At 34.5% G+C, this 19,934-nt stretch overlaps 1 protein-coding gene and 1 long non-coding RNA gene across 5 annotated transcripts; one reads left to right on the plus strand and one right to left on the minus strand.

Annotated features, from left to right (window-relative positions):
* The first annotated feature begins 4,926 nt into the window (after positions 1-4,926).
* On the plus strand, positions 4,927-14,420 carry LOC148581515 (uncharacterized). Of its 4 annotated transcripts, none has more exons than XR_015886038.1 (5): positions 4,927-5,078; positions 10,937-11,062; positions 11,170-11,263; positions 12,288-12,363; positions 12,844-14,420. It is a non-coding gene; the product is annotated as an uncharacterized LOC148581515 (long non-coding RNA). The 4 variants fall into 4 exon arrangements; XR_015886044.1 differs by lacking the exon at positions 4,927-5,078 and having other exon boundaries at positions 9,825-11,062; positions 12,844-12,902; positions 13,355-14,420; XR_015886040.1 differs by lacking the exon at positions 4,927-5,078 and having other exon boundaries at positions 9,825-11,062; positions 12,844-12,902; positions 13,408-14,420.
* Positions 14,421-18,064: 3,644 nt separating this feature from the next.
* On the minus strand, positions 18,065-18,619 carry LOC148581516 (uncharacterized). The gene has a single exon (XM_088492401.1). It carries the CDS (start codon positions 18,617-18,619, stop codon positions 18,065-18,067), a length of 555 nt encoding a protein of 184 aa, XP_088348527.1.
* Positions 18,620-19,934: the final 1,315 nt, after the last annotated feature.

Consider the following 19,934-nt stretch of genomic DNA (forward strand, 5'->3'; position numbering starts at 1 on the left):
GGCTCATCCTCATCAGAGGTGCAGAGCCGGTGACGAGTGCGAAGGTCAGTAATAAAATCAGTATCAACCAGAGGCTCCTCTCCTAAGACTGTGACATCGACCCACTGAGCAAAAATTTCTACGGAAGACATTTCTTTTCCTAAAAAGGTGAGTGAAACCTACAAAGGAAAAAGAAAAGAAAATAAAAAACATGGTCTCTAAGGGGAATACGGAATCAGAGCCTACGAATCAACCTCTCTCTATCTAAAGAACAAAAGCATGCAAACAGAAAGCACGTCGTATAGAAGAGAAGAGAAAACTAACCTTTATCTGGAAGTAAGGTAGAGGAAGATAAAGCCTTCAAACAAGGGGTGCTCCACGAACAGATGAGAAGAAAAAAAATTTGAAAAATCGCAGAAACGAAGCAAAGAAAGAGAAAGAAAGTATTTATAAGCACGTTAGGGGCATAATGGTAAAAACGGACGCAGTCATTAAATGGGTGCACCGTTACCAAGACAACCCCTACGCAAACCTCTAACGGACGCGACGTTTGATTAGACGTAACTGTGAAAATCAAAAGTCACAAAAAGTCACGTCGGTTCCAAACCATCACGTCGGTCCTCCAACAAGTCGGCAATGACCCCGAGTAGAATACTCGAACCCAAGTCCTAAAAGAAATTGGACTCGAGTAGGGGCACTGTTCATACCCTGGCCCAACGATAAGGCCCAGGTCCAAACGAAAGGCCCAATCCAAAGGATTAAGCCTCGCTCTACACCGACCTTCACCCCACGAAGTTGGTTCCTACCACGACTTGCTCTAAAGAAGTCGGGACGAAGATTAGCTGGCAGATAAGCACTCATTCAAATGTGTAACTGCCCCTAAAATCTCTCTACCCACTTCCTGGAACCATATCTCAACCTCCCTAAGATAAAGGGATGGTTATTCCCCATGAATAACGGAACTACACCAACGGTAGTTATGGGTTCACCACTATAAATACACTGACACTTCTCAGGTATCACTAAGCCCAATACTCTCTAGACCTGTTTTGCTCCCTTTGCTGACTTTGGCATCGGAGTGTCTTTGCAGGTACCACCCCCCATTCTCTCATACCGAAGTCGAACGGGGGCCTTAGATCATCAATCCGCTTAGATACTCCTTCATTCCTACGGTCGGGCCAGCCAAACTGATTCAACCCAATAATCTTCGATTACCCATCGTAACAGTAACTGTGTCTGCTATTAGAATGTACTGAATTTGCATCCCAAACCATGCTGCTCTAGTCCATTCGCATAGAAGGATCATTAGCAATTTTTTTTTATATGTAAGTTAGCCCTGACTGGTATGATGTCTTGAGTAGCTTTCCATAAGAATAATTTAATTTTTTGTGGTGTCTGCGTATTCCAAATAGCTCCCTATAGGTCCCTAAAGTCTGAGTGAATCTTGTATTCTCAATCTACACTGGAGTTTGTAGGATCTTATCCTGAATGCTTGGAGCGAAATTCTCCTGTACTTTTATGATGTCCCACTCGCTTTCTTGTGTTATTAACTCCGACACTCTCATTATTATGCTTTGTTCTTCCTTTATAGGGTCTTTTAGTGAATCAAACATTTACTTTCCTTCCATCTCCCAAGCTCTACTTTCCATTTTTTTTCTCAAGAAGTCTCTTCCTTGTAACAAGTTGTTTCAGGTCCATATGTTTTGCCTTTCCTTTTTTGCTTCCCAAAAATCAAAATGATTTTTTTTTTCAAATATTAACATAAAAATCAAAATTATTGCGCTCTCGCAAACTTTTTTTTAAAATCAATTTTTTAATTTGTAATTTATTCTTTAACAAACTTAAAAGTACAACTATCACAATATTCTCATTCACATTTTTTAAAATACAACTTGTTTGACATCTAATTTTTCAAAAGCAAAAAATTCGGACAAAAAATATACATTTAATAGATTTAATAGATATTTATTTTGTTAGTGACTTCAATGAGTCTATTCCATGAACTTTGAATTGAATTCAATCAATATATTTTTAATTTTAGTTTTTACAAAAAAAAAATTCTTTAGTTCGTTGTTGTAGTACTTGTATAAAAATTTAAATTCAGTATCTAATGATATTAAATTCTTCTTATTTTGTTGTCCTATGTGTCTAAAAAAAAAACACTTGTCTATTTTAATATTAAAAAAAGCCATAATTACTAAATTATCCTAAATCAAAATTCATTATATATATGTTTTCTTTTATAATTTATATATAAATAATAATATTATTCATAAATTTTGTTACTCTACTATGATTTGCTAGGAATATTATACTATATTTTAAGACGTAAATTATAGTAGAATAATTGTTTTACAAAAATACACAAATCATGTGGTATCTTATCACAATTTACTTATAAATTCAATAGTATTTTTTAACAAAAACTCACCAATTTAACACAATTTATATACAAAAGGATAAATATTTAATAATCTATCACAATTTATGTATAAATAATTAAGATCTAATACATCAAATTTTATTGAACAAAAATTAAACAACACATAAAAAATTATAACTTATGAATAATATTCCTATAAAAAAATATCCTAATGATAATACAAAGTTTAAACTAATAATATAAGAATTTTCCTAATTCATAGTGCAATTCATACAAAAGAATTATACAAAAGAATTATATATATATAATGATCCTAATATTTCATTTTTAAATAGAAATAAATAAAAAATAGAGCAATTTACATAAATAAATTGTTTGCCTCTCAAATTTACGCAATTGCATTGTTTTAAATATAAAGACGCAAATACATTGTTTCATATATTTATAGAAACCGAAACACATAATCCGGTATAGCCAGCGGATTACATATGAATGGGAAAATACAGAAACCGTTAGAGGCTGTCGCTGTTTTTGTTTGTTAATGCTTTGCCATAAACCGCTACTGGCAGTAAATCGCTAGAGGCAGCAGCGGTTTACGTTGAGTATGAAAACAAATAGTAAAACTAATATTTATCTAAAAAAATAATTACAAAACAAATAATTAATGGTATATATTATTTAAATAATATCATAAATAAAAAAAATTAATTTATCATTTCACGGTATAATTTAAAAAATATAAATATACATGTAATAATTTTTTTATTTGTATTTATTATTAAAAGTGAGACCAAATTACAAATAAAAAAAAATACAGTACTCAAAGTATTAAATTATGTAAACTAAGACTAATTTTTTTTATTCTTATGTCTTTTAAAATTTATAAACCAAGACTAAATAATATATATTTTTTGTAATTATAGAAGTCTTTTGTTAAAATTATATTTTATTTAAATATTTAAAACAATTAAAATTAAATTAATTTTAAATTTTAAATTTTAAAATATAAATTTTTATATATTTATTAAATCTATGTTGATAGAGAGGTATAATTATTCTGATAGATATTAGTAATTTTATTTTTTTAATTTATAAAAATAATTCATAAGAATATAAAATTTTACCAATTAATATGTATGTAAAAATCATCTTTAAATTTTAGCCATATAACTCAAAAAGTCATTGCATTTATATTTTCTAAGATTTTAAAAAATAAAAATTATTTGTATTTTATAATTGATTGATTGGATAAATAATAGTGATAGCATCATAATTTTGATGAATAAAATAGAAAATATAAATATGTATGTAATAATTTTTTATTTGTATTTATTATTAAAATGAGACTAAATAGCAAATCAAAGAGTAGTACTCACAGAGTACTAAAATATAAAAATTAAGACTAATTTTTTTTTATTTTCATCTCTTCTAAAACTAATGAATGATAAAATAATTTATTTTTAGTAAAAAATTCACTAAAGTATACATTTTTTCTTTAAAAATTACTTTACTTTTTATCCATATAAATCATATGATTGCAAAAAATATATACTCAACATAAACTGCTGCTGCCTCCAGCGGTTTATGCACATGTCCCAATACATATAAACCGCTACTGCTAGTAGCGGTTTATGGCCAAGCATCAACAGAAATCGCGACCGCCTCTTTCTGTGTTTTCCCATTCGCATGTAATCCGCTGCTGATTATAGCGAATTATGTATTTCGGTAAATAGCTACTGGCAGTAGCGGTTTCTATCGATATATAAAATAATGTATTTGCGTCTTTATATTTAAAACAATATAATTGCGTAAATTTGAGAGACAAATAATTTATTTATGTAATTATAATTATTTATTTACAAACAAGTATTTAAAAGATATTGCTCTTTGACTAATTAATATCTCCAACATGTATTATCACATTTGTGAAATGAAAAAAATTAAACTTACTGAATTTTCAATGAATCTACAAACATAAAAAGTTTAACGAATTTTTTTTTCTGGAAACCATAAATATTTTTCTAATCATAATATTTCTATGATCTTAATTTTTTAAAAATCACATAAAATTCTTCTAATAATAAAATCTTCCTATCATAGTATTCTTAATATGAACAAAAAATAAACACTCAAATATAACCCAACAACTAGTTTATCATGAAAATAATTAGACAAGATATAATGTTTAAGAATATTAGATTTCGACTAATCCTAAACTTTATTCCTATTAAATTTATCCAAAAATACAATATTAGTATAATAATCTTCATGATTTTTTTTATTAGGATAATTTTTACGTTATTTTCAATAACGTTTTATTATCATTTAATATTTTATTATTATAAATTTATGAATGTTATTTTTTACAAGAATGTTCACTACAAAAAAAAGAGGACTAAATTATAGAAATTTGTTAATGAAAGTTTTAAAAAAATCTTATAAATTTGAATTTGAAAATAAAATATTCTCTTTTATTTTATTGAAAAATTTATTAACGAAGAGTTTTAATTTTAAATAGTAGAGTTTTTAATAACTCCTTCAATTAAAAAGAATTCTCCCACACAATTTGACAGGGGAAAAATCCTCTTCTTCTTTCTGCTCCGATTCTAACCGCTTCGTTCTTTGCATTTCTTTATTAATTGCTGCTGTTCGCGGTTGTGCCTCTGCTACTCGCGTTAGTGTCGCTGCTGAGTTGTAGCTGTGTTTCTATGCAAAGGTAACAATTTGATAGCATATACAGATGAAAACTATTAGGGTTTGTAACCTGATTTTTGAATTGCATGTGTGATAGAAAATAAAAGAGGATTTTGTTGTGATGGTTATACAGAGCTTTATTTCTTTAGGTTAATGTACCTCCATTTAAATGAATTGCTGCTTGAGTCTCTCTTTAATACTGACTCCATCACCATTTGCAAAGAGAACTTGTCCTCTTTAAGCAGAATTTCACCATTACCTTTATGTGTTCAATATATATGTTCCTTTTGATGCAATGTGTAGTTGATAAAAAATTCTACTAAGTAAACTCCATGAGAACTTTGATCTTCTTATTAGCTTCTTCCCTATGGCTAAGATTGTTAAGGACTTTAATAAGGAATTTATAAGCTTAATTTTCCTTCCAATTTTTGTAATCATAGACTTCAAAGGTTGAAATAATGAGTGCTTATCACTAATATGCTTAAAGTACTCTTGATTACTATTGTTGTTGTTGTTAGTAAGCCTTGAAAATGGATTACTTAAGAATATGAATAAATTGAGCTCAAAAATCATAATATTGAAATTTTTTAAGGATTCATCATCATCATCAACAATAATAATAATGTCTAATGCCCTTTGTATGAATTGGTAATTGGATTGGACTTGTTTGATGCTTTTGAGAATATGGATGCAAATGTTTGAAGCTTCATAAGTGATATCAAAGTAACTTAGCATCACACTTCTTAGTTCTTGATGTGATCTCTTTGGAAAAAATTCTTGTTGTGTTGTCAAGATGGAATGTATAGATTCTTGGCATGGTTCAAGGAGTGTCTCTGATAAAAGTTTAATGTGGTTGAAATAATTATTAATGAGTAATTCATGAGCTTTATTAAGGAAATCAACATAGGATTTTGTCCTTAAAGCCATTTGGTATTCCTCATGGAAGTTCATACTTTTTTTGTTCATTTTTAGATCCTTCAATCCTGATGATGGATGCCACAAATTAAAGAAAGGAAGAAAATTATATCTATAGTACTAAATATTTAAGACATAGAAAAATAAAAAATAGGGTAGAGACTAAAGACTATAGATTTTTTTTATTTTATTAAACAAACACATAAACTTCTTTTTGTAAATTTAACAATAATTGTCAGCTTTATATAATAGCAATTTGATTTTTTACTGCGCTTTAAATAATATTTGATCAAACTTTATTGCACTTTAAGTAAAATTTTGCACCTAGATAGAAGGTACTGATTTGTTTCGATTGCTAAAGTTTTAGTCTCATTGCTTTCTGAACTGATAATACCAAGTTAATGTTTTTTATCTTTCTTCTATCTGAAATGATACCAAGTTATTCTTAAGAAGCTTGATACATTTAAAGAGTGTTTAGGGTGTGTTTGGCAAACACGTTCATGGTTGTTATTATCCTTAGAAAATTAGGTAAAAAAATTATTTTTTTTACCAACTCTATCCTTTATTTTCTTCTATACAAATGATACCAGTAACTATTACTTTTACAGTAGTTCTTTGTAGTTCTTCTTACTTCTTCACAGTTTTTCATTCCAATTTTTTTCATCAAAATCGTTCAGATTTGTTTCAATCACTAGCAAATTGAATATTTTAATTTTTTTTATTGTTTTTAGTACTCATTTTTATATTTTAATTTTTATGTTTTTTATTATATTTTTTATTTATATTTTTTATTTATATGATAAATATTTTTATATTATTTGTATAGTGTTCTAATTTCTCATGTTATGTTTTTATATGAATTTTTTTATCATTTACTATATTATTTTTTATATGTATATTTTTTATGAATTTTTTTTAATTTTTGTTTAGCTTTGCTCATATAATTTTTTATTTACTTTATTATATTTCTTTTATTCATATGACAAATGTTGTTGACTTTTTTTTTATTTTTTACAGTGTTCTGATTTTTCAGGTATTTTATTAATTTTTAATATTTTTATTATTTTTTCCATATGAATTCTTTTTTTTATCCTTTACTGCATTGTATTTATGTTGTGTATGAAATTTTTTTATTTGATTTTATTCATATGAATTTTATTTACTTTTTATTTTTTTTTCATATGATATATGTTGTTGGTTTTATGAAATTTTTATTATTTCTTATCTGTATGATTTTTTCTCTATTTTTTGATGTACTCTAATTTTTTTTGTATTAATTTTTTTATTTTTTATTCTGACTTTGTAAAATTTGTAATTGTAATTATTATATACTACGTTTATTATCCAAATTCTGTATAATATAAATTATGATCCTATAAAAAAAGATAAAATAAATAAAAAATTAATTATAAGTAACAATAGAGCCATAAATAATAAAAATTTATAGTAAAAAATAATACTAAATTAAAGAGTATTAACAGTACTAAAAAAATTATTGAATATTTTTTTTGTCTGACATTATAAAATTTATAGTAATCTCTTTTATATTTTTATTTTTTATTGTATTTATTTGATAAATATTTTTTATATTATTTTTGATAGTGTTCTGATTTTGCATGTATATAAAAAATTATTTAAAATTAATGTCTCTTTTAGTAATTTTTCATCTAAAAGTAATTTTGAGTAGTATAATCCAAACAACATTTATTTTATTATAATCAATTTTGATATAAAGATTGTCAAACATAAATCATGTTAACCCAAACTTACTTTTCATCAAAATCAATTTTACAAAATCAATTTTATGCAAACTCTCGTTGCAAACTGTAATCCAAACACACACTTAGTTGTTACACTGAACGATGTAAAACTTATACTATTATTCAATTAGATGTTTGTGTTTATGTGACTTTTTAACTTATACTATTATTCAATTAGATGTTTGTGTTTATGTGACTTTTTAACTTAATAGTGAATGGTCAAGTCAAAGATTTTTACAAATATAGCAATATATAATAGGATGTTTGTATATATGTATTGATATTTTTTACATTCATCATGCATGCAAGTTATATTTATGCTTTTTTCATTAAAGAAAGAGTTTACATTGGGATTTATTTTGCTAGACATAAAAATTATTCATTAATTTTTATCTAAAAATTTAATCTTTTTAGCTTCTAGTAAAATTGGCTCCTATTAGAGCTCCTATAATCATGTAGTCTCCAGTTTATTTCTGCTACTATTCTTTGAACTAAAATGTTGAATTTCAGTACATGAGGGAGCATCTTATTTTCAGTACATGCAAGTCTTGCGTTGCTTCTTTATTCTGTAATACCACATGCATGATTTGAATAGAGTTTTATTTTAAGATAATTAGATTCAGTGTGTATATACATTTTAAGGTTTGAATTTTTTGGCTCTTCCAAAAGTGATTGATTGTGCATTGTTACAGTTCTACTTGCATGTTTTTATTTCTTTTAGTTTGTGCTTAATCACCTTAAGAAAGATCATAGGATTATAAATTCAAAATTAATTTTCATGTTTTTTATGCTAGTTACGTATGAAATCCCCATTATTATTATTATTATGTGAATATTTACGTACATTATTACTGATCATGAATTCAGAAGAAGAATCTAGCTAAATTTTATTAACAAACTACTAGTATTCTTAATTAAAAAGCATCATACTATTATTAAATTATTGACATTAACGAAGAAAAAGTGAATCTAGCAAAACCAGGTGGAACCTCTTTTGATAATATCACAAGTAATGCTAACAAGAAAAAAAAAAACTAAATTTGTTTAATTTTTTAGTTATCTAACATTTTTTTTCTTTTTATTTGCTAATGTTCATACTAAACTAAATATCTTTTTTATTTTTAAAAATTGTTCTTGTAGTATCTGAATAGTTGATTTGGCATATTTGTTGCTCCTATTTCACTAATACATGTGGTTCTAATCTAAACTATTCTGTTGGTGGTTCTAATCTAAACTATTCTGTTGAATCTTTTTACAAGGTAATTCCCTGGTTCAATAGAGTAGTTACATGTTTTTTATTCTGAATAAAATAGTTATAGTTGTTAAATTCTATGTATCTCATTTTTGGGATTTTATTAGTTTATACGTATTCTCCCTTCTAGGTTTTAGTGATTTTTTTCTTTTTCTAGTTTTTTATTTATTTAATTGATTGGTAATGACGGAACTTCAAAAATATTTTTTAGGGAGAGAAACTTGAACATAAAATACACATAATAACATTTACATGAAAACAAAATTTATAAAATATAACTCTTTTTAGAATTTCTTACCGACATGAAAATAAATGATTAATTATATAGATAAATATTTTAAAATACTTTAGAATGGTATTTTTCGAGTCTTAAATGATTTAAAATATCCAATAATTAAATTAGAACTTAATTTTTTATAGTTAGAATGCTTGACATAAAAAATTTAATTAAAAAACTAACCCAGTATAAAATAATACCAAATTAATTACATATAAAATAATTATTCAAATTCTTAAAGGTGATATGAAAAAATATATTTACCTAAAATTTAGTTTAGAAGATTAAAACTTCAAAAGTTGTAACTTGTTCAAATTCTTTATTAGTCTACACCAATAAAACGACACCAATATTCAAAGAATATTTTAATATTTTTGTATAAAAAAATTAAAGAAAATCAATAAGACATAAAATAGCATCAAAGAGACAAATTACTTATTATAATAATTATGATGACAAGTTTTAATGTAGTAATTTCTTTACAAAAATAAATACTTATTCCTTTTTTATGTTACAACTTTGTTTATTTTTTGGTTGAATAAATTAGTTACAAATGGATAGAACTTGGATTGAAAAATCTCGAATAACAAAGGAATACAAAGATGGCATACTTGGATTCTTTGATTTTACTTTTACGAGAGCGGCCATTTCGAATAGAATATGTTGTCCATGTTCACGATGTGCATTTGAAAAATGGCATAAAAGAGACAGTTCTAGATCACTTGCTCTTAAAGCTGTTTTCCAAAAACTATGTTGTTTAATTTGGAATCGCTATGGTGAGATACAACCTGCTGAGCCAAATAGTCTAGAAATGCAAGCGACATCATACCAAAAGAATCCGCTAGACACATTAATAAATGATGTATTCGGCCACCACGGGGATGCAGGTATAACGGGAATATGAATCTTTTAATTTGTCATGATGTATTCGGCCAACAAATTATGTAACTATATATACTAACTCTGCAAAGAAAAAAAAACACCAATTACCTCTACAGCATTGCCAACGACAGCCATCCATGTTGAGTAATAGCGTATGGATCGAGCTTCAGTTTTCACGAATTGAAGAGAAGTCTCTACCGACACTTCCTCTGTTTGCATCGCGAGAAAAGTTTATGTGTTAGCTTCGGTGACGGTGCAGACGTTGGGTACCGGTAAGCGAAGAGATGGATGGAGAGAAATCTGATGAGAGAGGATAATAGATTTTATTTGCTTTCATGCCCTTATCCTTTTACTGCGCCATATAATATGATACTTCTTTTTTTGGCTCAGAACCCATACATAATGTTTTTTTTTTTTATTTTGGACAGCTTCAGGCCCCATTACTAGTCCCTAACTGACCGAACCCATAACCCGACCGGCTGAATTTGAAAAAAGAAAAACGACGCCTCTCCTTCATTCTCCATGACTGCCGCTACTGTTATTCATTATTCTTAAACAAGACTTAAAATTATTTGACAAATAAATAGTTAAAGAATTAATTTCCACCAAAAGGTGGACCAAAAAAACCAAAAAGACATATGTGTAAAGGAACAAAAATATATGGGCTATCTATATGTATATACTCGAATAATAGCTATTCAATTTTCTTTTTAATTGTCATTTAGGGTCTGGGAGAAAAAAATATTGTAACTCCCCCACACATATAATAATCATTTAGGCATCTCTTTGTTTAGTGACTAACTAATTAAAAGAAAAGTAAGCAAAGCAAAGAGAAGAGAGAAGGAGTTTCAGCAGAAGTACAGAATAAGAGTTTACGTCTGCAGCATCTTTTCTGAGATCCATCCAAAGAGCAAACCAAGGTTCGAGCCATCCATGTGAAATGTCATCTCCATCTGAATTTTAACAGTTTTTCTTAATGCTAAGAGAAACAATTTTTTTTTAATTATTCTAATGTAATCTCTTGCAGTAAGAGGGAAACTTGTTGATCTCTTCTCCAGAAGACGATTAGCAACATCATAAAACTAAATGGTGGTGCATGCAGATAGGAATGATGCCAATAGGTAAAAAATTGAACCCTCGTTGATCTTTATTCTACATGTCTATAAAAAAAATGAATGTACAGTAACACTCAATTGGTACATAACATATGAACATACTATCCTAGATTGGTAAAATTGCTAATCCCCTTACTCCTGATTTAGTAAAAAAATCTTCAAATCATACAAACTTAATTAGGTTTCATAGGTCACAGTTTTAATCCCTTTTAACTAATAATAAAGTCGTGAAAACTTGATAGACTATTCATCCTTAGAGACCTCTTTTTATCAGTCAAAAAACTTCAAAGATTTTGTTTTAACGCATTCAACTCATCATTAAATGGCCAAATTTTATTTTGAGCTCAGTATAAAAAGGTAACTTTATAAAGAAATTGACAAACAAAATTTATTTTAAGTATTTAAAAATAAAGATTCATCAAAAGGATAGATAATATTTAACCCAATTGAACAAAAAAGAGTTCTTAATAATTTCATTTTTTGAGTAATTTTTATATAACTTTTTATGTAGTTATTTTGAAAATAATTTTTTTCGAATCAAATAATAAATATATTAGCATAAGATTTATGAAATAACTGTACTCACTAATAATTTATCATGTACCAAAAGTATTGTTAATTTTTTTTATTTGATTAATTATAATTATTGTTTAGTTAACCATTTTTGATATGTCATATTTCATTAAGCTTGACTTGGGTTGACGTAACTTATGTCATTGGTTGACTCTAAATCTTTCAATTCAGATTTTTTTACCACTCTATTCATTTACCAAAGACATGAAATTAATTATGGTTTTTACAATTTGTATTTGGCTTTAAAATAATCATCCGACGATCACATTCTGTAAATAATATTTGTAGTCTATATGTTACTGTCATAACCAGCCTTTTTTTTGTCTTTTTTACTCTTATAAAACTTAAATATATCAGTGAAAAATGACTATTTACTTTAGACAGTACGGGTCCATTTCTTAAAAAACAAATAATCGAAGTCTCGCTAACCTATGATGGTGTTGTTATATGCTCTCAGAAGATCTATGGCAACCCAAGAACACTGGATCAAAGAAAAAGAAGGGACTCTTAGGTTTCGCCTATATGACGGACAGGTAACCAAGTACATTTAATATTATGTCTTGTATCTTAAATAGCTTGTGAAAGAAAACATTTAATTTTAGATGTAACATGCAATATAGGGAGACAAAGCTTTGCCACCGCATTTTGTAGCAATTTATGGCCACCAATTAGGGTTCTCATGCTACGCAATTGATGAGTGGGATAATTGCCTAGTGTTGGATCTAGAAAGTAAAACTAAACAGAAGGTTACAACTAAGGGTTCAATTTAGCTTATTAGAGATTTCTATTTTGTTGGGAGAGGAACTACTATACAGTTTACCTATGCGGGTTTTGGGATATTTTTCATTTTGCTGTGCAATGAAATGAACCAACCTATTAAAATGATTCCGAATAAAAACTTTTATATGGGACCAATTGAACCAAGATACACTGCACAATGTAGAAAGAACATTTCATCTAAAGTACGGCAGCAACAGTGACGCCTCATCACCTGATGTTATGGTACTATCCAGGTCCGAACTATCTAAGCTTCAGGACACATCAGATGAGGATGAAGATTCAACAATAGAAGGTAATAACCCTAATAATCCAATAATTATGTGTGATCAAATCTATTCATCAGTTGAGTTGAGCGAACAAAATTTTGAAAGAGAAGAAATACCTGACAACGGATAATGTGACACTTAATTTTTGTATTCACCCATAAATTTTATTTCTAGATAACATTGAACTACATTTTAGAATGGAGACTAACAATTTAAAGTATCCACAAACAGATACACTCCATATACTTACTATAGGAAGACCCTAACATGTGCTGACCTGAATGGAAGTAGATTGGCAAGTTGATTCTAAATAACTTATCTCAATTTTATGCAAACACGTCAAATTCTGGTTATGCATTTATGATAGATAACCTTAACAAATTCTCCCTAAACATTAACAATGGTTCATTTGTTGTAGTACCTGGGTGTTAATTTTGTTGCACATCTTATTTCATTTGGATATGGTTTGATTTGGCAGATCGTTGGTCCACCTTCTAACGGAGGCAACATCTTTTTTTTTCATCTACTTAGGAGTGAAAGGAGAAGTACAGAGTGGAAGTTTGGGGTTGAGTGGACCGAATGTTGTCAAATGTATAAGTTGAAGGCAAAGGACAATATCCTGAAACTGGATTCCCTGCGGAACCGCCAGTTAGATTTGATAATTGAAAGATTTTAAAGCGTGTGGGTGATTAGGATTAAGCTTTACCTTGACCATATTTTGAACTATGTCATGAAGTGTATTATTTATATTTTGCTTTGTTATCCATAACTGTGTGAGAACTCCTATTTTGAATATGACCAACAATGGCAACTAACAACTTGTTCGGTTAGCCGAGTACCAAACGGGTCGGATGAGTGAAATTATTATGAGGGATGAAGGGGATCTGGTCCAAGGATGCTGGAGAATGGATATACCTCCCGGGTTCGTGTCTAAGGACGGATCGTTGGAGCCTCGCGACCTCCCGAGCTGTTGTGGTGTAAAGGGGGAGCCACTTGCAAAAAGGACTCCGATGCCCAAGTCAGAATCCGTACAGATGACAGTAAAGTGAGAGTATAGTGACGTACCTCGGGGAGGGGTAGGGCCCTCCCCCTATATACTCTGTACCTAGGGCGGATCCTACAGGAGCAGACCTGCCTTCCAGGAAGTTTTCTTTCTCCCCAGCTGTCAGGTGCTTTTCTAGAGGGGAGGAGGTGTCGGGTTAGACTCTTGGTTCCGGTCCGACGTGCCCGTCGGGTCGGCCGCCCGGGCCGGGGCATAATGCCAGCTAGGCCGGGTCGAAACAGTACCCCAACGCGCTGGCAATGGTCGTGAGCGCCGTTGTTGGTGCGTTCTGATCTCGTTCAGTTGTATCGTCGCTGGGTCGGCCGTTCATGATTGGGGCGTGCCTTCTATGCGCGAGTGGGTTTCATCGTCTCGGAGGAATGTCATTCGTCGTCTCATTCTCTGTGTCGGACATTTAATGCCCTTAATTACTGATTTGAACCCTGCGCGAAATGACTATTTTACCCCTGTCTTTTGCGCTTCCAGGCGTCAGTTATTGTTCAGTTCTCCCTGCTCTTGCATTTCAGTTTCCTACTTCCAGATTACCACCAAAAACTCCTCATTTCCCTTCCACATTCTTTGAAGTCACTTTACTCTGGATCGTTCCTGATTCACTGAAACTTCCTCAAGATTTTGCAGCTCCTTTCGATCATTATCACTATTCTGGTATGTTTCTTCTTTCTTTCCTACTTTTCAATTTTGCCTCATGCTTATGCTACTTGTATGCTCTTCCCTGTTTGCACTTGTTTGGATTAAGTGTTGGATTTGCATGTTTGAGTTGTGACAACGTTAGGTAGATGCTAGGCAGGTTGACATTTAGGTTCCTGATTTTTGGTTTTTACTTTGCTATAGATCTAGCCCAAGCTTAACTGTAGATAGGCTCACTGTAGCATTTAGCATTAGTTCCTGTTTTCTCGACCTATCGGCCTTATAGTCTAACCTTGAGTGGTGCCCCCACTGTAGGTATGTCGCAACTTCCTCTTCCGGCCCCGTGTTGAAAGATACGCCTGGGTCACCTCAGACGTGAAGGATACACCTTCACAAATAACCTTAGAGGAACTCACGGAGTTCCGTCTTCGCGACCAACTGTGTGGGAGAGGTGACGATGAGGGGCGCTATGAGGTGTTTGTTCTCGCTTCCCACGAGCGTATATGTCAGCTTAATCTTAACACTCCCCGGCTTGCCGACTGGATCTGGATGCATAAAGCCATGTTTACCATCTTGGGGGTTCGCATCCCCTTCTCCCCGTTTGAAATGGCTCTCCTCAACCGGTGCGACATGGCCTCGTCGCAGCTGTACCCGAACAGTTGGGCCGCGATTCAGTATTTTGAGATGGTTTGTGAATACCTAGACTTGCCGGCCTCTGTGGAGGTATTATTATGGTTATTTGTTTTGACAAATCCTTCTAAAGAAGGGAGGCATAAGAAGGGGTTCATGTCATTCCGGGCTGCACAGGGCAGGCGAATCTTCGGGGTATTGGAAGATTCGTTCCATGACTTCAAGGATAAATTCTTTAAGGTCTGGCCTGCCGAGGGTCATCACCCTTTTTGGCTAACTTTGGAGGGGGAGAGACAGATTCCGACTTATTGGAGCTTCGGGGCCGGGTCCAACGCTTTCACCAAAGTGACATACAAGGGCCTGACTCAAAGGGACAAGAATATAGCCGATGTGTTGTTGGTCATTTTTAATAAGAATAATATCAACTCCCATCTCGTAATGGGTGATCGGGAGATGGGTAGAAGCTATGTGGGTAAGTAGTCGGTTGGCTCTAGTGCACTCCTCTCCCTCCCTTTTTTTTACAAGGTAACGGGTTGTTGTGTGTGTTGCAGTGGACATGGCCGCCGAGCACACTGGACTTGAAGATTTGACGACCCGATTTCTCCCTGGACATAGCGAAGATAGCTCTGCTACTTATACTGCCGATCATCCTTTGTCTCCTACTCCCAAGGTGTAGTCGGCTCCACCTCGCAATCTCGGACCAACTGGCCCTATCGGAAAGGATGTCCCAGGCAGTAGCGGTGTAGTTCCTCCTGAGGTAGAGTCGGCCGGGGGGTCCCGACGTGGCAATAGTCGACAACCCTTGTAAGCGGAAACTGTCCTCCTGTCTTGAGGGGTCGTTGACTGTTATGGAAAATAACTTTGATGCTAGGGGTTTTATTGACTCGTAGCTCATGCTCGGTACTGAAGAATTTTTCCATGGTGGGGACCTCGGCGCACAGGCTCGATGGATCTATCGGTGCATGCTAAGGGCTGCGACTATTGCCAGGAAGGCCGAACCCATCTTGACTCAAGTCGGGGCCTTGGACGGGAAGTATCGTCATCCCCTTCAAGATGTTGAGAGGCTGAAGTCGGAGGTCGGGGTCTTAAAGGAGAAGTTAGCTGACTCGGAGGGGAAGCTGAAGACTTCCGACGAAGCGGTCGCCCGGCTTACCGAGCGGGAGATGAAGTTAGAGTCTGAGCTCAACTCTGCTTGTGGCAAAACTTCTGCAGCCCAGGCCAAGATTACTGCTTTGGAGGACAAGCTTGAAGAGGCTGAGAAATCGGTCAAGAGTGCCAAGGATGAGGTCGCCGGGCTGAAAGGAGAGGTTGCCGGCCTAAAGAAGAAAAACAAGGACACAGTGAAGAAGGCAAGGGAGGTGATCAATGGGACCGAGGAGGCAATTAAAGCCCAGGTCAAACTGCTCTCTCCCGACTTTGACACTTCTGCAATTGGAGCTTTCAAGACTATCCGGGATGGTCAAATTGTTGACATCCCGAAGAAGTGATGCACTTTTACTTGTGTTATTTTGAACTGTGTAATGGTTATATGTAGATTTATGGATCTTCGAACTCTTGTGTAATTTCCATAACTCGTTTACCATTTTGCTATTGGTAGTTGATAATTTGTCTACCGTTTTGGTAATTGGTGGTTTGTTTACGGTTTATTTGTTTACCATTTTGTCTCATCGCTGGTAATCAAGGAAGCCGACTTGTGGCTTTGTTTTAAAATTCGAATTTTGGCTTATCCTTGTAGCCGCGGCGTGATGTTAACGGTGTCGCGGGCTCCTGGGGTGATCAGTCCCGGGAAGCCGTAATCGCTGTAGATCGGGTAATTGGCAAGTGAAAACAAAAATAGAGATAGAAATGGAATGAAGTGAAACAATAGCATACTAAGTAATAACAAAAATTAAAGATTAGCAATAATTCAGCACAAGGCAATACAGGTGTTACTGAATCGGTTGGGACGAGTGGTCGCCCCGGTCTCTAGGGGTAGAACTTTGTCAAGTTTGCCACGTTCAAGATTTGGGGTACCTCTTTCCCATTTAAGCGTTCCAGCTTGTATGCCCCATTGCCGACCACTTCCTTCACTCTGTATGGACCTTCCCAATTAGCCACCAGTTTCCCTTCCCCAGGGGTGGGGAGGCCCACGTGGTTCTGTCGTAGGACCAGGTCGTCTGGCTCAAAGCTCCTCCTTAGCACTCTGGCGTTATAGCGAAGTGCTATCCTTTGCTTCAGTGCCATTTCAGACAAGTGTGTCATTTCCCTGGTTTCATCGACCAAGTTCTTTTCCACGGCCTCGTCTACTCCGCCCAAGAGTAGCCGTGGACTTGGCTCCCCGATCTCTACAGGGATTACTACATCAACCCCGTAGGTAAGTCGGAAGGGAGTTTCCCCGGTGGAGGATTGAGGTGTTGTCCTATACGACCATAGGACCGATGCTAGTTTGTCTGCCCACGCTCCCTTCTTTTGGTCGAGTTACTTTTTCAGGCCCTGGAGGATGACTTTGTTCACGGCCTCAACCTGGTCGTTGGTCTGGGGGTATTCTACCAATGAGAACCTTTGTTTTATCCCTAGGTCCGTGAGAAACTCCCTAAATTTCTTGTCCACAAACTGTGTCCCGTTGTCCGATATCACGGACTGCGGGATCCCAAACCTGGAAATGATCTGTCTCCATACGAACTTACGGCAGTTAGCTGATGAAATACTAGCCAGTGGCTCTGCTTCAACCCACTTTGTGTAGTAATCAATGGCCACGATCATTTATTTGACCTGTCCAGGGCCAACTGGGAAAGGTCCTAGGAGGTCGATCCCCCACTAGCTAAAAGGTCGGGAGGCCATTAGCAGGCTAAGCTCAGATGCGGGAGTCTTATGGAAGTTAGCATTTTCCTAGCACTTCTTGCATCTCCTGACGAATTCTTGGGGATCTGTCATCATCGAGGGCCAAAAGTAACCGGCTCTCACGAGCTTCCAAGACAAAGCTTTTCCCCCGATATGATGGCCGCAACAACCTTCGTGGACTTCCCTAAGGACATAGTCCGTCTGGTCGGGTCGTAGGCACTTCAATAGGGATTGATTCAGTCCTCTCTTAAATAGATGGCCTTCCACTATTACGTACTTGGCCGCCTCTCTTCTCAATGTCTTTACCGCCTTGTGGTCGTTAGGGAGCTTGCTGCTTTCTAAGAAGTCAATGATTGGGTCGATCCATGAGGAATCGATGTCTGCTCGGGACGCGCATAGGGCGACTATTGGCTCTTTCACTAGGCTCTGAATCAAGGAACGATTTCCCGTTCCAGGCTTTGTACTGGCCAGTTTGGATAGGAGGTCAGCTCGTGTGTTCCTTTCTCTTGGGACATGCTGTACCACGACCTCTTCGAAGTCCTTGCTCAAGCCCTTAACCTTTTCCAGGTATTTTTGTAGCAGAGGGTCCCTAGCCTGATACATTTCGTTGATCTGGGAGGTGACGACCTGAGAGTCGCTGTTCACCTCTACCCTTGTTACCCCGACTTAGCAGGCCGTCGATGAGGGCCTCGTATTCTACCTGGTTGTTGGAGACTAGGAACTCAAACTTGATGGATTGTTTGTATACTATCCCCATCGGGCTCTCGAGGATTATCCCTCCTCCTTCAGATGTTTGATTGGAGGCTCCATCAACGTGGAGCTTCCACCGTGTGCCTAGGGTTTTGTGAGGGTCTCCCATGACCTCCACGAGAAAGTCGACCATGGCCTGGGCCTTGATTGCATGTCTGGGCTCATATTGCAGGTCGTATTAAGATAGCTCGATTTCCTAGGTCATCATCCATCCCGCCAGGTCGGGTTTTTGCATGACTTGACGTATCGCTTGATCCGTTCTGACGACAATGCGATGACCTTGGAAGTACTGTCGTAGCCTTCTGGATGAGGTTAATAGCGCATACGCTAATTTTTCCAACTTACTGTATCTTAGCTCCGCTCCTTGTAGTGCTTTGCTAACAAAATATACCGGCTGCTGGGTTTTCCTTCTTCTTGTATCAAGATGGCCGCCTGGGCTTCATTGGTTACAACCAGGTACAAATACAGTGTCTCAGAGTCCTTGGGTTTGCCAAGAACCGGGGGTGCCGACAGTATTCTTTTGAAATGGTGGAATGCCTCTTCGCATGCTGGGGTCCATTCGAACGCTATTACTTTTTTCATCAAGTTGAAGAATGGGAGGACCTCAGCTGCCAATGCGCCGAGGAAGCGGGATAGGGCAGTAAGCCTTCTGGCTAGCCTCTGTACGTCCTTGACGCATCCTGGGCTCTTCATTTGCAGAATTGCTTCGCACTTCTCAGGGTTGGCTTCCACTCCTCTCCGAGTTATCATGAATCCTAGGAACTTTTCGGCTTCCATGGCAAAGACACACTTGAGAGGGTTAAGTCTCATGTTGTGTCACCGGAGGGACGCGAACACAGTCTCTAGGTCACTAATGAGATCTTCCGACTGGGTGGTCTTCAACAGGATATCGTCTACGTAGACTTCTACCGACCTGCCGATAAGACTGCTAAAAACCTTATTCATCAGCCTTTGATAAGTAGCTCCTACGTTTTTTAGTCCAAACGGCATTACTTTATAGCAGTATGTACCCCCTGGCGTTATGAACGCCGTTTTCTCTTCGTCTGGCCAGTGCATCGGTATCTGGTTGTAGTCAGAGTGTGCGTCCATGAACCTCAGAAACCGATACCCTGCAGCCGCGTCCACTAGAGCATCAATGTTAGGGAGGGGAAAGGAGTCCTTAAGGCAT

This window comes from Arachis ipaensis, chromosome B10 (genome assembly GCF_059453495.1).
Source record: "Arachis ipaensis isolate K30076 ecotype BB chromosome B10, ASM5945349v1, whole genome shotgun sequence".
NCBI classification, from domain to species: Eukaryota; Viridiplantae; Streptophyta; class Magnoliopsida; order Fabales; family Fabaceae; genus Arachis; species Arachis ipaensis.

Excerpts from the sequence above, each read along its gene's own strand:
- LOC148581516 (XM_088492401.1), bottom strand. The coding sequence starts at position 18,619 with ATGTATCAGGCTAGGGACCCTCTGCTACAAAAATACCTGGAAAAGGTT.